General features: G+C 38.1%; 1 protein-coding gene across 1 annotated transcript in view; it reads right to left on the reverse strand.

The window, feature by feature from the left end:
* The window catches only part of ASXL3 (ASXL transcriptional regulator 3), a 129,947-nt gene that overhangs the window by 93,697 nt on the left and 10,561 nt on the right, over positions 1-25,689 (reverse strand). The window contains exons 2-3 of the mRNA XM_068671778.1: positions 12,349-12,431; positions 2,556-2,558 (exon numbers count right to left, since the gene is read on the reverse strand). Of these exons, the coding sequence (XP_068527879.1) occupies positions 2,556-2,558; positions 12,349-12,431 (86 nt within the window). The remainder of the gene's footprint in view (positions 1-2,555; positions 2,559-12,348; positions 12,432-25,689) is intronic.

The following is a 25,689-nucleotide window of genomic DNA, read 5'->3' on the forward strand; positions in this document are numbered from 1 at the left end:
AAATACCTTTGTCGTCTCTTAGCTATTGAGAGCTAACAGCAAAACAGTTGTTAGGAATGTTTTGAGCTCTTTCCCATACAGTCTTTGCTACTGGAATATTCAAATGTGTCCTCTGCTCAGTTAAAGTTCTGTGATTTACAATTTTATATGTATGTATAAATAAATGTGAATATATATCTGTAGGTGTATTTACACACTCAAGCACATAAACAGTTTGATACATACAGCATTAAAGTTCTTCTATTTATAGTTTGATTTGATACATATACATGTATGTTTTGCTTCTTAGATCTCTGTTGATACTGTAAATATTTGCCAGCCACACAACTGCTGGTTTTAGCAAGCAGCTACAATAAAGCAGCCTGTCTCCCTGACAAATTATATGAATTACAAGCAGAATATGGGGGAGTTTCACACTCCTGAAAGAAAATCAGATATTTCTTAAAACATACTTTTCCTTCAGATTATACTAAGTAAATAAGCAAAAGAAGTTTAGGCACTTTTCATAATAATTCTGTTTTGAAATGAAGACCGTGTGCATCATATAATTCTACATTAATTAAGAGAACTATCTATGAGACTCAAAATAAAATAAAATGGAATTGCTGGAAAAGGAATCCACATCTGTAACAAATTTTCTGACTATTTATACCTGATCTTTGCTATAGTCCCTGGACAGTGGAATTATGAGGTTTGTTTTGGTCTTCACTCTACAAAAACATACTTCAAAATCTTAAATAAAATATGCCAATGCATGACTAAGAGAACTAGTAAATTTTCAGTTCTTACAATATGAGGAAAAAAATAAGAGAAAATAATTATGTTCAGATATTTTTCCCTTCAGTTAAGAAATGGTTTAATTACAGGTAGGCCAAACCACATACCCATAACTTTTCAGAAACATAAAGACATCCATAGCAAACTGATCCAGAAAATAAATTATTACTAGAAAATGATGCTTTCATAGAAAGCCTGACAATGTTTTCTTCTTTCACATTCAAGTAAAATGCATTTAATTCAGTCTGCCAGAAATGGCTATGCTTCTGCTCTATGAAAAATATGCTAATGATGAAAATAAGTACTTGACAATTTACTGAATACTGAGCGGAAAATCTGTAATGAATTGCCTATGTTGTAGTGTTCAGTTTAGGCTTTTTCCCCCCCCCCCCCAGTTGCTGTGGAATACTAGAAATAGCATAAAAACAGATTATACCATTTTGTGGGATGTTGAGCATGTCCCTTAGGACAGAGTGCTTAGAAATAAAGACAATAAAAGTCAGCTGTGGAATAAATGAAATTCAAAGCAATAATAAACAATAGGTTTAAATACTAACTCTTCAATTCAAAAGAGAAATGCAGAAACCAAAACAGAAATGCAGAAGAAATTCAACCCCAACAAATAAATCTAAATCAGCAACTAGTAAATTGAAACCTAGAATAATTCATCTTACACCTGCGAGAGAGAACAGCTACTTAGGTTACTTGGATGTGGCAAGAAAAGCTCGTAAATCCATTAAGCCAGGCATGTGTTCAAGTTACCAGCCAGATTTGAATGTTCACTGCAGGCTTCAAGTCTTCAACAGATTAAATTCTTTTATTAAGAATATTTTAAAAGACAGTTCATTCAAAAGATGACTCCTTCTAGCTAGGCTCCATATCATTCTCTGTTTGAAAGTTTCATATATATATATGGCTGCCACTATCAGGCTTTTGTGTTGAGTCACTTTCGCCCAAATAGTTCCTAAAGGAAATATAGCAGATTATTCTTGCCTTTTCTAAGCACAAGTGAGCTGAACAAGCTTGCTAGCTGGTTAGTAACTCTTACTGCATTTTGCCTCTAACTAGCACAGACTGATATTAAGCTCTCTCGCAGGTCTTGTTTCTGTCTTTTAGTCAACAATGCTAGTTTATTACCTGTATGACAGATCTTCATTTCAGAGCCAGGATGGAAAAAGAACACATTCTGTCAAATCTCACCTTCACAACGATCTTTGAGAAAGCTTTGGCTCTGGACAACAGTAGATGCATACTGCTGGAAGCTCTGCTATGTCCTGGTTCCTCTTAAACCAAAAGATGCTGGCAACACAGGCCAATAGAGGTATTAAAACCAAAGAATGTATCTACCTTCCACATAGTCATGGTTCTGTTTATACAGTCACAGGCCAACTTTTAGAAAAAGGAACAGAAAAACACCATGTAGACTGCGGAAGATCTCATCTCTTCAGTACTTGAAAAAAAGAAATCAGACTTAATAAAGCACTAGATTATAGGAAACAATATACTCAAACAGGAAAAACAAGAACCAAAGAACAAACAAACAAACAAAAACCTTGCACTGCTGAGGATGGATTACTGATCTAGTGAAACTTTTCTTACTTATAACTTCTGTAGGTATCTGATAATTTTGAATGTGTTTATATCTCTTGGATATCCCTATTTAGTTTCCCTTTCTGAAAAAGAGAAGGAAAATTCAATGCAGAACTACTACCTGAAAAATAGAAACATTAAAGAAAAATAGATAGTATACTTACACATTGCTAAAAGAAAAGTTACACTTTCTAGGAAAAATGTGGGAAGCCAGGCTTGACGCAATATATAATTTAGGATAATTTTATACATATGGCAACACCAATTTGTAATGCAGGAAGTTTCTCTTTTCATCAGCCTGAACTAGATTATCACTTTTCAGTTTCTTTCAACAGCAGTCTACACTAAGATGCATGAAATAGGAAAAAGAAAGCACAAGTTAAATTCTTACATTAAACATTAAAATATGTTGAGAACGGAATTATTACAACTGTGCAAAAATTAAGCAATGAATTTGTTGAGGAATTTACACTATTTAGTTTTCATAGCTGATGCCCATTTACTTCAAAATAAAATGTCCACTAATAGGAAGTTTGTTTTTTATCGTATAAAAAAACTAGATCTTACAAGATCATCAACCTCTGTATTGCTATCCATTATTTGTTACAGTTAAGCCGTTGGATTTACACTTTTATTAAAAAAGGAGTACCTTTAATATGGCTTTAACATATTACATGGATCTTAATTTCAGCAAATTAGAGTGTGATAAAGGAGAGTTGGGCATGCATTCAAAAGATAAAATATTTTTGCCATACAGACTGTTAAAAATTGAAACATGTTTATCACATCACAAAATTTAATCACCACCATTTTTTCTGTTACAGTAAAACAGATTAACTTTAAGATGTCAATGCTTCCACTGAATTATTAAACTTTAATATTTAATGATCTTATGAGTCAATCTCCCTCACCAGTAAAGGGTCAAACAAATAAAAGAGCATTACACTGGTATAGTGCTCTTTGAGAAAATACAGGTTAGGTTTGGGAGGAAGGTGCAGAAACCTAAGTAACTGCACAAGTAAAATAGAAATATTTTTAATAGTACTGGGGAGGCAGGTGTCTAACACAGATTGCATTCCTATTTTCCCAAGCTTTGCAGACATTCTGGAGAGAGCTCCTAATAGATTTAAAACATGCAATTTTATTGCAGATCTTAAAAATAATAATAAAAAAATAAAGCAGCAGTATTTCCCATCATTTCCATAAAAGGTGGAAACATGATTATGATAGATGTTTTAATGCCCAAACACATAGATCTATTGTACCAGTGCTCAGTAAATCAAAAAAAAAAAAAAAAACAAAGTGTTGAACACTATATGTGTTAAAAAAGAAAAAGGAGAGAATCAACTGAGCATACAGGCACCGGCCTCAACACTATGACAAATGAGGGACAAAGTACAAAAGGGGAAGCCATATGAACTTTTCTAAGCTGTTAAATAATATAGTGAAGATACCAGACATGATAAGAATGATGGGATTGGGTTTTTATTTTCCTATAACTTCTCCTGGAACCAAACTAAAGAAGAAAGCTAAGTTGGCCCTGAGCCAGAATATGAAGTAGATAACTAAAATCTGAGATGTCGACATTGTAGTCCTTTAATAATTTCAGCCACACAGAAGGGTAAAATGAATGGAGTTTGAGTCCTCATACGTGAGAAGGGATGACAGCAGATTGGGGTAATAGGAGACCATGGAATTGGTGACCTAATTTGAGAAAGAGGGAGGGGAGGATTCATGCAGCAGCAACTCTTGGTACAAGAGACTGCACATTGATGCAAAGAGATGTTGCACCAAGAACACCAATTTAGTAGACAGGATATTGGGAGTGGAGGAGCAAAGGACCGGGATATATTCTTAGCTTTGCATTCACTTTGAAAGAAATTACTTAGCTTCTCTCTCCTCCCTCTTCTTACATATGCTCAATTAATATTCATAACAGTAAGAACAGTATCCTCCAAAGCATTCTGAGTAATACTCAAAAGATTCTTGTTATTTATACTGTGCCAATTATCATCTGAAGTATTTCCAAAATTAAATCCACACCTTAATAAAACTAACAAAGGCATCTGCATTTGACGTAAGTATGATGTTTAGCCTGCCTGTAACATCTGGGGTGCACATTACTACATGCACCATGTAAAAAACAAACTAACAAACAAAACAACAATAAATCAAGTAATCTTATCAAACACGCTGAATGCAGACTGATTTTACTGGACTGTTTTATTGAACAGACTCCATTGTCCTATGAAAGGAAGAGGAGCAGCATTGAAACAAAAAAACAGCCGCAAATCATTTCTAAAAATTGAAACATGGAGCAAAAATGAAGCTAATGGTGCTCAAACAAAAAAATGCATTCAGCATAGTTAAGGATCTTATATTGAAATTTATAAGTATACACAATGGAAGAAAGATGATCACTAATAAATAAAAACGCTATCATCTGTGCAATTAACTGATGGAATATACTTGAGATTTTGTAATTTTATATCTGTTTCATTAGCACAGAACGACAGTTTTCCAAATTAGTGCAAAGACAAAATTACCATTGTACAGACATAAGCAAGTTACCTTCATACTCACTGTAGGGTAATCATAACGCAGCAACAGGGAATTGGGAATTACCAGACCTACCCACAGGGCTACTTTTAAGCTTCAGTTACTACTGCAGTTATTTCAGGGCTACATCACTATCAAAAACTGAACTTGTTATCACACGTGGTATGACTATGGAAGTTACAGTCCCAACTTTGGAACGCAGTATGGAGGAAACCCACCAGTTTTTACCAGGTTAAACTGTACTGTGGCATAAACCATGCTGGGAGCACCTAGGCAAGAAGGAGCAAGCCTGAGATTTTCAGCCGCTGTACTGTAGCTATCAAATTGGGTGGCTTGTTGTTACACCATGACGAAAAGTGTTTCAAAGAGGTGTCTGAAGTGAACTTAGGTAGAAAGACAGGTAGTACTGAAAGATTGTTTCTTTCACTGCTCTGCAGCCAAAAGCGGTATCTGTAGTTACATAAGGGTCAACCCTTTAATGCTAGGCAAAAAGAATGTGAACAGCTGTCCCTCTCTTTTCCCATCAAGGCTTCCTTTCAGCCCATTGCAGGGAATAACTACCTTCAAGACAAAACAACATATTCCTTCAGCTGGAAAAGCTCCCAAATAAATTCTATCAGACATACACAACCACAGAGGCCTTTCAACTGTCTGTGCTCTTCCTTTAACAATCAGAGCCTTGAGACAAAAGCTGTGGTTCTTTCAGTGAAATTTTAAGAGCCTTTGGTTATTAAAGGGCACTTAATTTTTTATTTTTTTTTTTTATAAATGGAAGATAAAACCTGTAACTTTTGAATAATTACAGATCACAGTGACATCTTGGAATTATTTCACAAAGAAAGGAAAGAAAAAAATCTGTCTACGTGCATAGACAATAAAACAAGGAACTCAAGATAAACAACAGAAGAGAGCTGTCAGCTCATTTAGCCTATTTACAGAAACAGCAGCATTCAGAAAGGGTTTTATTTTTAAGTCAATAGCTCTAAGGATGAAGTATTCAAAGGCTTGAAGAGACACTGTCAAAGAGATCAAAGGATTCAAAGGTAAGGGTAAATTTTTCAGGAGTATGATCTCACTTCAGAGATAAAGACAAACCCTGTACAGATTGTGTGTTTTATTCCATTGATGACTGTTCAACAATTCAAACTGGTTTTAATTCTAGCTAACCCACTATTTTAATATTTCTGAACAAAGACTGTAAACCTACTAAGAGTATCTTGAGATTTATTAGGGTCATACTTTGCTGCTTTCCTGGGCTCAGAAGACTTAATATGTTATGATATAATTCATGATAGATATTATCAACAATCTGAAAGAGAAACAGCACTATTGCCAGTGGCAAGCATCTCTTCTTAGTCTTCTGAAAGACTACTGTCACAACAATAAATCAATAAGTAGTTTAATCTTCCATAGGAAAATACAAAATATGCAGAGGAAAAAGGAGGAGAAGTTAGGACTGATGCCGTGATTCTCATAGTTGAAATAAAGATCAAAGAAACACCAAGAAAAAGAAGTTTAAGATCCTACTAGAAAATGGAAAATGGACCTGGCAGAGAGCATTTTTTAACCTCTTCCGGGAACGCGGCACTAAAGGACATGGCTTAGCGATGGGATTCGGTAGGTCAGGTTGATGGTTGGACTTGATGATCTTGAAGGCGTTTTCCAACCTAGATAATTCTATAAAAATTCAGTTGCTCCAGCTGAACAGCAAAAATGTTATGAAAAAGATCCCATACCAGGGTACACAATCTTGAGTTTAATGGAGGAAGAAAGTAAATAGCTAGCATAGCTGTGGGCTAAAGTTGCACTCCAAAAATTAAACATTTCTTCTCCCATTTTGAAAGTTTATTGGCTTTTAACTTGTACTGAAAATCTTTGGCTTTAATCTTTTCCAGACATGAAGGCAGACAACGAGTCAATTTCCCAGCCTTACCAAGCAAGGGAAAAGGAAACTACAGAAAAGCCAACACATAATCTATGGCTATTAGCATCATACATCTATCAGAATTTGGCTTGATATTTTCCTCCGGGACTCAAGCAATATGTATGGCTCCAGTACTTCAAACTGATCTAAAAACATTCATAGAACAATATGAATCAAGGGATACACTATTTCATTCCCCTCATTCAAAGCATGATCAACCAAAACTACATAGCTTCTGACAGATTAGTTACTTCTGTAACTAAATTGTTCTTAGACAGATGTACACGTCACATCTTTCTCACAGCTTATGACAGAACTCAATTATAGCCATTAGAAAAAAATCTTCTTTAAGTCTAATCTCAATCTTTCCTCACTACAATTTAAAGGACTTATTTCTTGACCTGTCCATATCAGATGGACAGGGTAATTTATTCCCTTACTTTTTCCCCCATCTTTTACGTATCCAAGGATTTGTTATGTCAAAACCCAATCTTATCTTCCTTAATCCAAACACCTAATTCATACACACTTCTGTCCTATTTTTATCTGCCTGACAATTTTAAACTGTATTCTGTCAGTCCTATCCTCCTTGAAGTGTACTACCCCAAACTGAAGAGAATAGAGAGATTATTTCCTGTGGTCCTACAGACAATTTCAAGAGGGGAGAAAAAACAAGAATAGTATTAGGATCTTTCTTTTTTACCAAGAAACCAGGAGAATTTGAGAGAAGGAAACTTTTTTTTTTTTCCTGTGAGAATCAGCAGGTTTTTTTAAAGCACATGGCCTACTTAAATACTGCCATTATGACTATGCAGGCATCCCTTGGGGGGAAGAAAAAAAAAGTCATGGGCAAAAAGAAACATCTGGCAACTTATGATTCTTCAATTTTAGGAAAATAAGGAAAAACACAAAATGAAGAAAATAGGCTTCAGGTAATTAAACTTCAGGCAACTCAGAGAACTGACAGGCAAAGTCTCCAGAGAAATCCCTCACCCAGCAGGCACAAACACATTTCTGTAACTGCACCAAGAGACAGGAGACTGGCTTGCTCTTCACTGAAGGGGGTAGCACCGAGCACTCACCCCCAAATCAGAAGAGTGCTACTACGTTTTCTTTGCTGGCACACAATTAGAAAAATGTCTATGACACCTAGTTAAAGCAATATCAAGCACAGAAAAAAAAATATGATTTGATAATTAAATAAGTTAGATATTCTTATATCAGCTAAGTCTATTTGAATTTACTCTCAGGTGTTTAGAGCTGACTGGATCAGTCTCAAAATTATTAAAGCTATTTTTGAAAACTTGTAAGAGCACAGCAGCGATTCCAAAAGACTGGAAGACATGTAGGGACTAGATTTTAAAAAGATGGAAAAAGGAAGAGGCAGAGAATTAGAGACAGTAATTTAATTCCAATTCCCCTGAAATATGGAATAAAAATTTGGAAGGATTTATCAGATAAGAAATCGTGTAATACATAGATCTGTCAAGAATAAGTTACTTCAGATCTATGAAAAATAACCTTTCTGACACAGTACCAGACCCTGTAGATAAAGAAGGAGTGTAGGTATCATACCACAGCTTCAGTAAGTTTCTGGACCTTGTTTCTCACATATACTTCATAAGAAAAGGAGAGAAATATAATGCTGCAAAAGGAAACAACTTCCAATATACATGCAAAGATAAACTTGGAAGGGATGCATTCATGTTGAAAGACAAAACTACTTAATAAAGCAACCTTAATAAATTTGAGAAACCACATGCAGAAAAGCTGAATATAATTCATAAAGACACGGGGAATTCTAAACCTTGAAAGGAATCAGTAACACCACAAATACAAGATGGAGAATTACAAGGAAGGTTGCAGCACAGTGGAAGATGGAAGAGAAGCACGGAGGTTAGAGGTGCCCATACTCAGACCAGCAGTCTATATCACAATAGCAAAACGGCTAAAATCTCATGCTAGGGTGCATAAACAGCAGGCTGCAAGTCCAAAGAAACCTACAGTGGGACATGGAATTGTTCCCAAAAGAACAGGGACAGTGGAGGCAGGGAAGGGAAATCCAGAGTGCTGTGCACAGAAGTTAGCTGCTGTTTATCTTTGTGAAGAGATTTCAGTGTCCAGGACTGTTGGCTTGGCACTGCACACTAATGCCACAGGCGTGGATGTTAAATTAATACTTCTCACCTGTCTCCACCTCACCCCAAAAACACCATGTATTTTCTACATCCCCAACAGGTTTGCCTTAAAAGTTTTTAATACTTCTAGGTAGCAAAAGAACTACTTGCCTGCTGGCCATTTGGCAACCAACCATCATAGCAGGAAAGGTATTAAAAAAACAAAATTGAACCATACATCCCGCAAGATATATGAATCTAGGTAGGTATATAACCTCTCACAGTATGTTAGTAGCTTTTTATTTTAATTTCTAACTTATATCTGCTTTGGAATTTTCCTCCTATTGTATTTGATTATTTCAGTAATAAAATATAAATGTGGAACTTGATGTCTTTATTGCAAACAAACAAAAGAAAAGGCTGAAGAGTCTGACAGTGTCTTTTAAAGATTACATGTAACAGCTACAATGAAATTGCTGAAAATCAGACATTATTCATTCAGATTTACTACCACAGCAAAAAGCTTTAGATTAATTACTGCTGCAATATATTTGAAAAATGACTAAGCCAATTAATCTCGTTCATCTATAAATGGAACAGCAGAGACAAGAATTTTTAAAGAACTTCATTTAGGATTGCCAAGGTTCTACTGACAATGATAATCAGTATAAAGGAATTAGTAAAGTATATTAATGTAGTAACATACTGCTGGCACAACTCCAGACTTGAAAAATACACAAATCATTACAGAATAAAATGTGCTAGTGCCATTTGAGTGCTTATGACCAGGTGATTACATATCATAAAGCATACACCCCTCACTCTTCTTAGTTGGCTGCAGCACAGACCAAGAAAGATCATCTTTGGTAATGGCAAAGGGACCATGCTGGTAGAAAGGTACTAAAAGAAACTGCAGAGCTTGATGAAGTAAATGGGTGCATTAAGATTATGTGGCAAGGGTGGTAGCAGAGTAGGGCTGCAGGGGTAGCCTCTGTGAGCAGAGCCCAGCAGCTGCCCCATGTCAGATCAGAGCCAGCTCCAGATGGCTCCAAAAGGGACCCGCTGCTGCACAGAGCCAAGCCAGTGATCAAGGCTGGGTGGGCTCTGGGAGAGCAGATGTAAGAAAGGCGAAAAAAAACAAACAAACAAACAAAAACACTGCTATACAACAGCAGCTGGGAGAGTGAGGAGTGAAAACCAGCCCTTTGGCCCCCAAGGTCAGTGCAGCAGGAGGGCAGGAGGTGCATACCTTATCAGATCTTAAGAGTTACACACTCAGATGACTTTGCAAGTTTGTGACTAACCAGTATTAAAACGTGGCAGAAACACAACTTTTAAATGAAATCAGAAATTAAATGAGAAACCAAACACCTCCAAAATCAATAAACATCTTTGATTTATTATTACAATATTTTTTACAATTGCAGCATCTAGAATTTCTAGACTAATCAATTCAGAATGACCTACCTTACAGCTTTATACAATTTTTCACATAAGAAATAAAGAATGTTGAATGTTATCCTTTTTCACTTATCCAGACACTCATCGCCACATATGGGATCCTGCAATCAGCTATACATTCACACATACCTGCACATACCATGAATAAACATCAGGCCAGAATGAATCTCAGTTTCCTTCCTGTTTGCCTGAAATCCTCAGTTTCTTAGTAACTGAAGTAATGAAAGAGAAGATCTGGTTTTGAACCTCATTAAAGGAAATTTTATCCTATTATTTATTCTGCAGCAATTAAAAAGGGTTTCTACATTTTCTATATTTAAATCAAATAAAAATGCTGCCCTCACTACCTCCCATAGGTTTTACGCACACAATTTTATTTACATACTTTTTAGGGAAACAAGAATTTTTAAAATTACAAAGAAATGCTATTATCAGGCATGTAAGCTTCTCCCATGTGGTTGCCTCATATCACAAGATGTAAGAAAAAAGCAATCTATGCACTGCTGTGAGAAACAGTATCTTAATGAAAACAGATTTTCAAATGTGGTTGTTTGGTGTGTTTTTTTTTCTTTTTCTTTATGCAAATCCTTGCAGCATAACACACGTTTGGTCATTCGTTTTCAAAAGTTTTCATTCCCTTGTTTCTTTGGCCCTGCCAAATACACTTCAAGCAATTTCTTGGCAGGAACTAAAGCATTTCATATCTGTAAAAGGTGGCAAATTCAGCTTCATCTTGCACTCTATCTATCTCTTTTGCACTCTTACCAAAATACAGATATTATAACCATGTTATATGGGTACCAACAAAGCAGTGCATGGCCATGCACTGCAAATGATCACGCAGAGCATTTCTGTTCCTTAGGAACAACAGCGAACTCAGTAAAAATATATCCCGCAGTTACTTCTGGCTCAACAGAGTACATTCAGAAGTAATGGAAATAATGCGTTACTACTGCTCTACTCAGGTTTTATGTTCCCTTTTCCTAGATTTTAGGTACCAAATAAAGGAATATAATTAAAAATAAAAACAAATATTTCCCTTTGAGACAGCAACACATATTAGAATTACTTATCATAATAGAAAATTTTTATTTTATAATTTGGAGAAGAGGAAATTGCATCTTGTAGGAGTCAACCACCAAGCAAACAGTTTTTCCTTATTTTATTTCCTGCCCAAATTTCCATCTGAGGGTCACTGGAAGACCCACCAAGCAGAAACCGGATGGAGCATGCTCATCTGAGTAAACCATACTTATCTGATCTCAAAATACTGGAGTCAACAAAAGACAACTATGATTTTCATGGGCTCTGGATAATCCACCAAACTTCTAACAGCTTCACGATTATAGCTGAAATCTGCATCCAATGTATACTGCTATTCAGCAACTCAGGATCCAGGCGCTGCAACCACGCAGACTAGCTCTCAGTGCTCAACCACTGCTCTCCATCCATTCCCAACCCTTTATCAGCTCAACCCCCACTGCTGCAGGCAACACCAGCATGTCATAACAGCTACTTAAGTGCCAGACCACAAACTTAAGTGAGAGAAAGAGTGCTTCCAACTCCACCTCACACATTCTTCACACACATGATGGTATAGGCAACACAGCCACCAAGCCTGGGGCTTTCAGCAAAAATGAGAAGCAGCTCTGAGCTTTCTGACTGGATCTCACTCTCTTTGTAAAGAAAGGCTACTGGACTAGAGCTAACCAACAGAGGCCTTTTGGAAGGTACAAAGGTATGCCAGTCACTTTCCATCTTAAAAGCCTAGAACTAATGAACAAGCAAAACCCCTCAGCTGTATTTCCCACTGTGGTACCAGAAATTACTTCGGCCATTAACCAACACACTGTGTTTCGTGAACCATTCCTAGATGGTTTTCAAGAAGACAGCAAAAATACAGAATATATGACCACTGACCTTGTTTCTTTTAACCCTTCTTTCTGAATGACTTCCAGTATTTGTTTTGCGGTCATTGGTGAGTTGGGGTACTTTTCCAATGCCTGAAAAGAAATAATAAATGGGTAAGTGTCAAGACATAGCTGTCCCATGAATCTGAAAGGTTGTGTCTTCATGCAGTCTTTATATAGTCATTTGTGAAAGGCAGGGAATGGCAGTGTTGAGACTGGAATCCTTTGGCTGTTGGAAGGCCAGATACAAATGAGGAAACTGCAGCAACAGTAAGGTTTACTTGCTGTATCTACTGTGCTGCCTGGGAAAAATTCTCAGCAGGTTCCAGATAAAGAGTTGAAATACGCAACTAATTTTATGACACAGCAACAGAATTCCTTTCAAGCAGAAAGGAAAAAAAAAAAAAAAAAAAAAGCAAGAGACAGCTAATTGTGGTCTTCCTCCCACCCTCCTTTTCAAAATTATAGATAAATAGAACTATCTGAGGTCATTTGAATATTCGACACTTAGGTTTTACTGTGACCTCAGGAACAAAGCAAAAGCTAAGAGTTTCCATTCATAGAGTAGGAGTTTCTATGAAAATTGACACAGGTAGGTTTCAATTTTCAAATGTTCTTTGTTTCTAGAAACCATGAAAAATGAAGTAGTCAGAACAGTCACAGCACACGAGATGCTACATGACAGCGTGCAATATATTTTTCCAGTTCAGCTCAGTTTTCCACTCCTTTGCCTTTTCCAATCGAGCCCAAAGCAACCCACTCTTCTTTCCAGATACAACCATCTTGAACAGAATTTTCTGGTTTTCCACTTCCTTTTAGTCCCAATCAGTTTTGAGCTGTTAAACAAACAGCTGCTCTTGTTCATTTAAAGTGCCAGACTGACAGCCCTGAAAAAAATGAAACCTTTCAATCAGCAGTAAAAGGTGCAGCACAGGCAAGAGCAATGCAAGCTTCCCAGAGCATCTTGCCAACATCATCTGAGCCAGACCTTGCATTTCTACCATGAGTAAACAAGAAATCAGTTTGGTCTCCGTACTCATCTAATCCTGAGCTTCTCTCTAGTATTTACCAAACAGTGGCAATTGTGAAAGTAGCTACTACTATGTGGATATGTGCCCACTAGGAACTAGAGACACCACCAAATCATGTCATGCCAGTCACCAAACTGTAAAGGGTGCTAACCAGAGCTGTAATTCAAACAGCTCACAAAGCCAAAGCCTCCCTGCTCACTACCAATTGACCAGCTCAACCTTCTCTTGCCATTTTATAATTCTGACTTGCTACCTGTTCTCCCCTTTCTCATTGAAAATGGTTTACCAAATCCTTTGGCTGTTTTGCTGCAGGTGAGCTTCTTATCCTTTATCTTTCAGTTCCGCAAAAGGAAAATGCAGAAGTGAGGGCTGCGCTAGAAAGGTCTGGGAGCTGAACTGAGCTTATCTCATGTACATCGATAGGCAAGATTCAAAAGGGACCTGTCAGGAAAGGAAAACCGAAAGGTGATTTGAAAGGAGAAAGAAGAGTGGATAGGAGAGCATGACAAGGAGTAAGGACAGAAGGAACTGCACAGAGCTGGGAAAAGGGCCACTGCACAGCAACGCATGAGAAGTGATACGAGGCATTAATGACGGAACCACATAACACACTGGGAAAATGACAATGAATATAAGGACTAAGACTCTAGGATGAGAAGAAGTTGATGTGTGGGAAGATACAGAAATGGAAAGTTTAACCTTTGAAAAGACAATGAAGAATAGGGACAAGGTCAAATGAGAATACACCAAAATGGAGGGAAAAGAAGGGAACGGAACAGAACTGGGAACATTCCAGAGGGCAAACTGGAAAGGACAGAAGAGGAAACTACACTGTACTGGACACGGCTATGAAGGAAACTGTGTGCACTTGAAAGTGGGGTTACTCACTGTGGAGGATTCCCTGTTTCTCTTCCTGAGTACAGGCCCCTCAGCACACCTGGGCAGCTCCTCCCTGCAAGTGAGAAAATTTGGGTAGCCCTGTCCCCTTCTCTGTGACATCACATCCTACTCTGCAGAGTCAGAAAACGTGCCAGGTATTACCACGTGGATTTGACAATAATGGGAAGGAAACAATAACACTACATAAACATCAGAAGTCCCCTTGTTCTGGACAATGGGAGAAGGGAGAGCAGTTTGTGCTGAGGAAGCTGCACTGAACTGGTTGTGGAAACAATGGCCAGACATACAGGATACGGAAGATCATCTTCACCAAACAACAATGAAACCAACAAGCAGGATGCATAGCACCACTACAGAAAGCTTAATCAAACCCACAAGGCAGATTTCAAATACCACAGTATGAAGTGAACACATTCAGGGTATAATGACAAACTGAAACACAGAGTATGTTAGACAGGCTGAATGTGCTGGAGCAAACAATTGCTCATTGTGTGGATTTATTTTACTGCTGGACATGTAGCGTGGGCTGCAGTTCATATACTCTATGAATTTAATTCTGTTCATCTAACCCTTTAAACAGAGGACTGTTATTTAAAGAACTGTTCATACCCAAACTGAAAAGCATAAATTCTCCAATTCAGACACTACTTAATTTGAAAACCATCTTACTGTGCACTTGATTAAGTTTTCTTTATCGTAATGAAGATTAATCTAGCGGAGAACCTTAGCAAGGATACCTTCTTCTGCCCTTCCTACCATCCTGTGCCCTCCCCCAACAACTTTAGCCTAACCATTTATCAGAGGGAAAAAATAAAAATAATTACTTGGAAAAACATTTTAATGACAATCCCATTATTTTCTTCCCCCAGTTATGGAAAATAGCATCTGAGTATTATTTAAGAGACTGTGAGCTAATGAATACACTGAACTGATAATTGCACAAGCGACTTTTGCCTCTGTATCTCACCATTAGCATTGCTAAAAGCCCACAAGCCTTTCTGCATTTCTAGACTTTTAAAAATATTAGAAATTCAAATTGAATTACTAACTGTCCCTTAAGGCAAATAAAATACTAAAATGCAGTAGCATACTTAAGTCATAGACTCCTTGGTCAGACAAAGTAATCACATCCTTTATCTGTTTTGAATATCTTTCTCCTTCCTCCCACTCCATCCACCAACACTCATGTCATGTACGGGTAGTGACTAATAAAGCTGGAATTAAAATATGCCAAAGTACTGTCATGAAGACCACGATTGTTTCGATGTGTTTTGTTGCAAAGGACAATGGCAGAAGAATGGTTTGCACTGACTGCAACCTCTATCACAGAGGATCAAATATGCTCTATTTATTCCTGCCATTCAACCACAGCCTCAAAAAGGGACAGCCACTACATAACTAGGACAAACGATTTGATATCCATCAGGACAATCTGGAAGGGAACTGCAGCAGTCATTGCACTGAACACATTCTTGGTGTTCATTCAAACACTGGTTAATAGCTCAAAGAAAGGCAACTGACCAAGCACAAACAGTGGAAATCAAAACTCGCAGCAATGGTTGCAGCCAAACTGTTAGAGGTTTGTTTCACCTACACATATCAACCCACAACTTAAGCAGTATTTAAGCATAATAACTGCACAAATGCAACAAACAGGGACATTCCCAGTTCCATTTCAAAAGTCTCGTCAGTTACATATAACAAGAAGAAATCCCAATTCCTTTTCTCGGCAGGGTATCTATCTTGTATACATTTACACTGCTCAAAAAACATCAGGTGCTACGCCAGGGAAAAAAACATTTTCCGGTGAGCTGTAACAGGAGAACTCTGGAGCAGAGTCAAAACTCTCAGCTCTGCATAAGAGGGAAATCCTGAGTGCTCAGCTCACCTACGAAATCAGAACAGAACCTCTAGATAGTGGACAGAATGATTAATCCGTACATAGAGCTGCTGGAAGCTGATCTGCTCAACCACTTGCACTTCGGCCACTAGAGGGAACACAAAGAGAGGAACAGCACGAAGAAAGGCAAACTAGAAAGTAAGCTTTATTGCCCCCCATAAAGGCTGCCCTGCAAAACTGGGAAGCTTTGCCAGAGAAGCAGCCACCAGTCCTGCAGCTAAGAGTCATTATGTTAGCAGAAAACAATTCTTCTCAAGGTGAACCAAGCGTGGATAGAAACAGTGCCATGGTTCAAAAGCAGCAAGCAGATCAGTCCAGTGGTCTTGGTGCTGCTGGTCCAGCCACGGTACAGTAAGCTGAAACTGAGCTGAGCCTTTTTTTTTTTTTTTTTTTGTAAGCTCCCTGCAAGGATCTGAAGGTCAGATAGCTGACAAAAATCAGGATCATTTTATCCCATCTGCTTGGTCAAGCTGTAGGCTGAGCCACATAGCTCACAAAGCGGAGCAGTTCTCTGTAGAACGTTTTTAAATAATTCAGCAGGAGAAAAAGGAACAGTACGGCTATTGCCAGCGCTCCCACTCAGCAGCTAAAATACAAGTCTGGCTGAACTGCACAACAGGCAGACATTCTCTACTGCCCAAAGAGAGCAGGGTGAACAGAAGAACAGAAAAATATCTTTCCTTCTCCTAAGCAGTAAATATATGATCTTTCCTAGCCACCCATTACTAAGTTAATTGAAAGATGGAGTCCCAAGCAGGGTACAAGAACAGCGTCCTGGAATAAATCCAGCATTGTCTTTTCCAGCTGCTTGTGTGAGGTTAACAGGAGGACTGACTTCTATTGTGGGAAATGCCCCACTCAAATCTTTTGTATTCATTTTTGATTAACGGCTTCAGTCATTGGGGAATTATCAGCAGCCTGGTAAAAGTTCAAAGCCCTTTGTGTGAAGAAAGATGGGTAAATGGTTAGGAGAGGAGACGGTTGGGTAGGGTAGGATACAGAGTGGGGGAAGAAAGGAATTGGATAGACATGGATGAGAAAGAAAACAGCAAGACTGAGAAGAGGGAGGGTACGTAATATTGAACAGCAAAGAAGGAAGAAAGTAACAAGGGAAGATGCGCTACAAGCTATTTTAAGAGAAGATCTCAAATAAAGGTTCATGGAGATGGTGGTTAAGAGAAAGGTAAAGACTAATTTCCAAGTACTAAAACATTAAAAGAATAAGATGGGAGTAATAACTCTCCTGGTAGGCCTTTTGTCTGTAAGCTAGTGCAGCTACTATAAGGAAGTTATAAAATTTGAGTGGAGGTAGATGTATTTCATCAGCGATGTCTTTCACGATATGCTCTGTATTATGAATTTGCCTTCGTAATTCATGCATCATTACAGATAAGAAAGAAAAGCAAAATCAAGCAAGGAAAGTAGCAAAGATGTAATAAGAACAAGAAAGCAACATGTGAAGATGCCTGAACTTGCTGAAATACATGAAATGTCTGATCCTCATTTAGGGGATCTGTCGGTACAGATCCATGAACACTTCAATGACTGTAACAGGATGAACCCAGAGTAAGCAGAATTCTTTCAAATAGATGTGTAAGGTCAGGATCAAAGACACACATCCCAGTGAGCAGCATGTCAAACTTTCTGCCCTGGTATGGGTACCACTATTAGCAGAATTACTATGAATATGAGAGTGACACTCTCATCTTTTGAGGTATTGCAATACCTGTAGCCTCCGTATCTCCCACCTTTCCACATCCCTACCGAAACACCTTTCTTCCCTTCCCTTTACCACAATACATTCCTGCAGTACATTGCTATCTCCTCTACATACTGATGCATTAACACACCAATACAGAGGCTGTTCATTGCTGTGGGTTCCCCAAAACCAACCACAGGCACCCAGACACTGCCTAGGTAGCCAAAATGTGTGTGTGCCAAGTAGCTAGCTAGCAGCATGCTAGCTCCGAGTTGCTGACAGGACAAACTGCATTGTGAACCTCCCATGGCTTGTAGAAGATATTCTCTGCCTATTTAGTTTACAAAATGAGTGTAGAAGTTTCAATCTCTGTATCAGTGCAGTCAGCTGAAAAACATGGGCCAAAGCTGTATACAGTTAGGAATCATTATTCCAGGGAGGAGACCAGGAGCAAAAAACAGCTCTGCCACCCAACAAAATTACTCCAATCTCCACTAGCTCTACGGGATCAAACAGGCCACAATCCTGAAATGCCTCTAATTCCAGCAGGGATCAAAATTCCCCTTTGGCTCTTACCCCTGTACAAAACGAAGAGAGGCCATGTTTAGGTGACTGGGACTAACAGAGAAGAATGGATGCGAGCGCCCTGCCAGCTGCCTTTGTGCTACTGATAAGAGAGGGAAGGACCACCACCAGTGTGAAGTGCGTCCAGCACTACTCAGGGAACAAGGCAGAAATACTAAGAACCACTGAACCCCAACCATATTCACTTCATATATGCTGTTTTCAGTATTGAAAGCTGATATAGATTTTTTTTTTCTGACACTGGTTATGCAGCAGTGTTTTTTCAATGTTGCAGCATAGTAAAATCAAAAGAAACATGAAGAGTAAAACTCCCATAAAAATCAATAGAGAGAATGAGTATGTGCTTGTTTTAAAAGCTTTCGTCGCTTAACTTCCTCAGGCAAATGTAATGTGTAAGGGTTACTTTTAATGTGAGAAATAAAATTCCTACTGGCTACTCTCTGAACATACCAGATGTAACAAGAGGCGACAGTTATGCCGGTTTTGTTGCCATTGCTTTATTACCAGAGCTTATCTTGTTTGACAGTGTCCTAAAGATACAGACCTAAGATTTCCAGAAGGTGGAAAAAAAAAAAGAGATGAGAAAAATTAAAAAAAATCTAGAATCTTAGCAGAATAAAATATTTTAACTATGTACTCTAGTTAAATATTCTTACATACCACTTTTGACAATTTTAAAGTATTTTTTCCAGGTAAAAATCACCTACTAAATGGACAAGACAAGTGGCATTCTGCAACTGACATTGACTCCATTGATGCACCATGTATACACTTAACCAACCAAGAAGCACTCCTCTTCATGTTTCGAAAATATGGCTAATGACAACAAACATATAAATAACACTGTTAAAATTATGCTTCCATTTTAATTCTGTAAGAAAGGTGGCATGAGACTACCTCACAAAACCTGCAGCACATTTTGATGCTTAGGTGAAAAGCCAGTAGAAGTGCCAGTTGATCCTCTTAACCTCACAGGGCACGTCCATAAACTTCACAACTCACTTGTTTGCTCTGTTACTCACTCACAGGATGATACACAGCATTGCTCCCTTTGGATTAATAAGTAAGAAGAGATGCAGAAAATTACTAAGAATCTGTCTTAGCAATATTATTCCAGAAAAAAAAGACCATGATGCGTCCAACACATAGACAACCTGGAAAGAAATTTCTGAGATGAGTGAAGCAAATGATAAAGCAAAAAACAAAAACAACAACAACATCAACAAATCTCTTGCAATTACAGAATTACAGCCACAACAAAAAACCCACTTTCAATTTCCTGAGCCCACCTGTACTGGAAGCAAAATGGAACACAAAAACCTCCATGAAGGAAAAAATGATGAAAGCTCTGCTGGGTCTTTTTTGCTTTGTTTTTAATTGGAGTTATTTGTTCTTGTCAGAACTCGCAATTCAAACCAGTAGTCTTATCAGTCCTTGTGCATTATGTGCTTTTTTCCCCCAAAGTTGCACAATGATTTCGCATGAGTTTTCATTAGTCTGCATCATGACATCATTGCGTGCAGAACTGAGTTCACTGGCACAATGCAGATCCACTGCTTATATTGCTCTGAGAGCAGATAGGGTAAGTCGTATTTTTGAACTAAAGAAATACAGCTTTCTTAGAGAATGTGTAAAGAGAGAATTCTTTTGTTAGCTGTCAGTGGGATTTTGCTATCTCTGTTAAATATATAATGGTTAGTGTCATAACAAAGATCAGCCATCATGTTATGGCATTAATCTTCATGAGTGAAGAGAGGAAGGGCTACTGTGATTTATTCCATCTCTCCTCATGAGACGATTAATGTCATAAGAGATCAGCCTTCAGTACTGACTTGTACACAGCATAAAACATAGGGCTGGAGTGGGATGCTAGGCAGTTTTAATTGCCACACGTTTGGAAGCCCACATTACTTACAGATGGCACAGTTGACAATTACTCATCTAAGATTTTCAAAAATAGAAGAATATTTTGTGGTTCACTAACTCATATCCATTTTATGTTGCTTACTTGTTCAGCCCTCCTTACCAGTCCTTCCACAAAATCCCTTTTCCCACCTCATCACCCAGGTCCACCCACAGTTGTCCTGTTAAACACAGCATTCACTGCAGAATTGAAGTGCACATTGGCAGTCTACCGTGATATTTGTAGCATCTGTTTAAAGCCTTGAAAAATATACTATTTAACAACTATTACTAAGAAACATTTGTCACAATACAGACAGATTACAAAGAAATGTGATGGCTCTGTATCTGAGTTTGTATGTATATGTAAATATATATAAATAAAACTTTGGATAGAAGGAGCAGCTTTCCTCAAGTTTTGAGAAAAGTTACACAATCTCTTCTTCCCAAGGGTCTTGTAAAACAATCTGACCATTCCCAATTTACATTAATAATCTTTCAAAACCCTATTGCTTCAGAAAAAGCATACACATATTACACTGTTTACATGCTCCCAACTCCTTCTCGTAGAAAAAAAAAAAAAAAAGTCTCAGATTATATTGTGGTGTTGAAAAACATGATAAGCAAGAGCTCTGTTAAAGAGGAAATAATTATTTTTCCCCCAAATGGAGCTAGAATTAGTATCTGGATTTTCTCAAATTCTCCTTTTCTGGATATTGATAAATCATGCCACACTGAGTAAAATTTAATTCTTGATTTTTTTTTTCCCTGTTAAAAACAGCGAATCTTTACCATTGGTTTGCATCAACTATAATAAGTTATTAAAGAGCTCTCACCACAAAGCATTATCCTTATCTACGGTTATCGAGTATTGACTCAAACACTTTTATCAGGCTGTTAACTATGTCCACATATAATGTAATCAGCACCTGAGGCCAGCCACACCAGTGAGAGCAGCCGGGTAACAGTGTAACATCAGGGCAAGAGAGAAGTATTATGAAAGCTAAGGATGTTTTTTTTTTTCTTGATAGGAGGAGAAGTGGACAGGAGAGCAAGATCAGTGAGACCTTATCAGTGCAGCTGTCTTCCAACTGGATGTTTGTTTCCCTTAGAGATTTGAACCAACAGAAGCAATTGTTTGGCATAGGTAAGCCGATTTAATCACGTCTGCAGCCTATGAAGAAGAAAGATGAACTTTCTTCACAGAACTGGACTTGGTAAGGAGACAAAACGCTGACTGTTAAACCAAAAGTTTGTAATCAAATCTCAACCCAAAACAGAGAACGTGTCATCCTCCGTGAGGGAAAAACCTGAAAATATTCAGGATAATCTGTAGTTGTGGAGGCTGCCAACTCCTGACCCTTCTGGAAGGCGTTATTCCATGCTACAGGGCCAGACTCCCAAAAGTCTATCTGGCCGATCACTGGCCAGGTTGCAGCGGGAAATGACCATCACACAGCTGCTAATGCCAAGCTCTGGAATCACAACAAAGTAATTGGTCAACAGAGATGAAGGGTTTGCTAAAGGAATGTAAATACGGAGACTTCTTATAAAACTAGGCTTCCTGTTCAAGGCAAACCTCTATCTTTAAGGGTCATTAACTTTACAGCATATTTCTTACCTAAGACACTTCACTATACATTCAACAGATTAAACTGTTAACTGTCGAGAGAATACCCAAGAAAAGCCATGCAAGGGCAAAACACGGCTGTTAGATAGTATATTCAGTCATTAATTTTATTTTTTTTCTATGAGCACCAATATAAATATATGTGAGTTTTCCCAAAGTTGCATCTCCTCTGGAAATGCAGAAGTAATAAATTGTCTGCTCCTAGGAAATGTTACTGGCAAATAACTTCAATGTCCATGGGGCTTAGACACAATGTCTTAGATGTAATGTTTTAAAAGATGATAATAACACATGTTTTTGCTCCATCTTCTATTTCCTCTCTAAAATAGCAAGCAACAAAAAAGTGAAAATTGTTTCACATGAAGATACACTGCCTCTGCTTGGGCTTCCAGTGTAACTACTGAATGCACACCATGCCTTTGAGGTAGTAACGAGATTTGACTCAAATCCTGGAACGCAATCTTCTTTAACTATGCCAGACAATCTGATCCAAAGACATCAAATTATACACAGAAGATTTAGGCACTATGTTCTCTAAGGTTAAAGAGAAAATAAACCATGGTGTCCAGAATCACAATAAGAAAACTAGAACAGTCTCATTGTCAAGCATTGTGTCGGACAAACTTTAGGAGATACGTATGTTTTGCTGCTCTAGAAATAACCTTGGCAAGATCATTTGAAACTAATTCTGAAAATTCTGGTAGGAGATCTTATTACCAAACAGATGAGAGAAAATTTTAGAAGATGAATTGGCCTTTTCCATTATTTCAGAGAGATTACTTATAATTTCAACAATACCATTTTGCCTGAGATAGCCCCCATATTGGAAATTGTTCTAAACAGAATGCAACATAATAAAAACACAGCATTTCATTTCCAAAACAAAGATTTTGTCTTTTACAGAAAAGACATTTTTTGGTGGTGGTGGTGGTGTATTGTTCCCACACACACACACCACTTTTTCCCCCCCCCCCCTCCATTTCCACCCTTGAACTACCAAAGTTTGAAAAGAATCCAATCTTGAAAGATGAATATTTGTTACCTAATTAAGTGAAATGGTGAGAGAATAAATAAACAAATGAAATGCAATTTCATCCTAGAATTCAGAATTATTCTCTTCTGTTTCTTTCACTTTCAGTCATAGATTGTCTCATCCATTACATTCACTATACTATTTCTCAATGGTAGAAAAATATCTCCTCTTCTTCACCATTTCCCAATGCAGCACTACCATCCTTCCCGCAGGATTACATCAGAATTACTCAGGCACGCTCTCTTTTTACCACATGACATGCCAGCAGACACAAACCCAGTTTCATTCTCTTCTACTAATCCCAGAAAACATATGCAAGTACTAAAAGTAACAAGCATCATAACTATTATGTATGCTTGTAACATTTAAAAAAAAAAAACAAAACAACACATTATTTTCAGAACATTAATTGTCAGAATGCCCTCCCCAGATCCTTTCCCTCCCCCACCACACCCATGTTTTTCTCTAAAATTAACTCCAACATTTAACAACACTTTAACTAACACATGAAACTTCTTCCCATAGCAGCTCCAAGAATGCTGATAACAGCAAACAGGTGCAGTGCTTTATTATTAAAAAAAATAAAAAACTTTCAGTCTCTTTGCAGCTCTTCGAGAAGCATTTCCCAACCACCATGCATATATACCAGCCTCCGTGATCCAGGCAGCTTCTTTTACAGTTCTGGCTCAAAACGAGAATAGGAGCATTATTGTACTTTATTTTAACATTACTTTAAACTGTTTGAAACATTCTCCTACAATTTAGACACAATACATTAAGTTTGCATATGGAAATTACAGTACGAAACCAAGTCTGTCCTCATTAAGGAAAGTCACACAGCTAGAGACTTTTTATTTTACTTTTTTAATTAATGGAATCGTTAAAGGTTTCAGCAATTATAGAAAGATAAGAATGTTTTGAGGATGTGTCAAACAATCTATCTCCAAGCAAGGCAGATAACCCCACAAATGAACGGAGACAGAACTGTTCTCTATTGGAACATATCACTTCTTTCATTAGAAACTAATCTACAAAAAAAAAAGTCTAACGTGTCCCTGAAAAAAATCCTACTTAAAGCCATCTAATTTGAAAGATCAAGACCTCTTAGATTTTTGGTTTGCCAGTTTTTCAAACAAGTTAAAAAACTGCAAGACAACACTCTTCTGGTCCACCTTCCAAAGCTACACAAAATAATCCTGGTCAACTGCCTTGATTCCATTCCTTCAGAATCTTAAATGTTTCCTAGTTTCTTCATCTTCTACTGCTGTAGGTTTCAAGCCCGTGGTTCACAGACCAGTTGGAAGATTACCCTTCTGGAGTCCATGAGGCAGTACAGATCAAATGATTGCTCAGACACTGACTTTATCTTTCAACATGCCCCCTCCTCTTATTGCTTATCTCTTGCACCGGATCCTGCACCCTTCATGGATCCTGCACCCTTCATTCACTTCTCCCACACTAATGCTCTCTTTTACTGTACACCTCCCCAGGCAGCCCTAGGTGAGTTCTGCAGTCTCCTCCTCAAGTGTTGCTGCTGCTGCAGACCTGGAGGCTAAATTAACAACCCACAATGAACGTCAGACACTTAGTGCAAAGGACTGCTCATTGCACAGGCACAGAGAAGTTCCTGTGGAGGTACTTTGTAAATGCAAGAATCATCAGTGATGGATGAGTAATGGACATATACAGCATGCAGTAACTTGCACAGTCAGACTGATAAAAATCTCCAAATTTACCTTGGGAAGTCATAGCACTCCAGCTCTTAAGTACTTCTGCTACTCTAAAAAAGAGCATGTTTTAAGATCACAGCCTCTCAGAGGGGCTCACTGAGTCCTTGGAACACTGTGTCACAAAGAGCACAAAAGAACCCTCTTCATAGGATAACCACAGTGTTCAAGCAAGCTGAGAGCAGTAATTCCATTTTCTTTCAGCATCTACTCTTTGAGTGCTGATCCCATGCTCTGTAAACCATAACATTCACCAACAGACTTTTACTAAGGAAAAGGAGCATGACTCCACAGCAAAGACATAGGCTTGGTTATCACTGACAAGTTTCACTCAAATGAGTAACTCTCATTTCAAAAGTGACAGGGGAAATTGGCAGTGAGTCAACTGATCCCTGAGCACTGACTGACTGGAGGAAACAGTATTTTAGTGCAAAGAATTTAGTTTGCAAGATGAAAAAACAAACAACTGGACCAACTCAGGAGCTGAGAGCAGTGTCCATTTCTTGCTGGTGCTATCTGTTTCCCCAAAGGATGCTGGGGCTCATTACAAGCAGACTGAATGTCCCAGGCATGCAGACTTGTGTCTTTGATTCTCCCAGCCAGTCTCACAGAGCTGTAACCCAATACTTAACATCGCATATAAGATTTGGGCTGCTAAGTCAGGAATTCGAGGGACCACATCAAAACAGGAATCCTTACTCTATCCTCCCATCAAATATTACTTACAGGGATACCTGTAAGCTATTGCTCACAAGGCTACTGTTTGTATACCACCCACATTCAAAGCCCCCAGCTGCACACATAGACTGGGTACAGTGAAGTAAACCAATATTTTAAAAGATCGGTAGCCTTATAAACGACAGATTACTCTGCATACTGCAGTTTCCCCTTTCTTTCCTATGATCTGGCCCAACAGACCCAAGCACTTGCTGATTTGTCCAGCC

Source organism: Anas acuta, chromosome 2, assembly GCF_963932015.1.
Source record: "Anas acuta chromosome 2, bAnaAcu1.1, whole genome shotgun sequence".
Classification (NCBI taxonomy): Eukaryota; Metazoa; Chordata; class Aves; order Anseriformes; family Anatidae; genus Anas; species Anas acuta.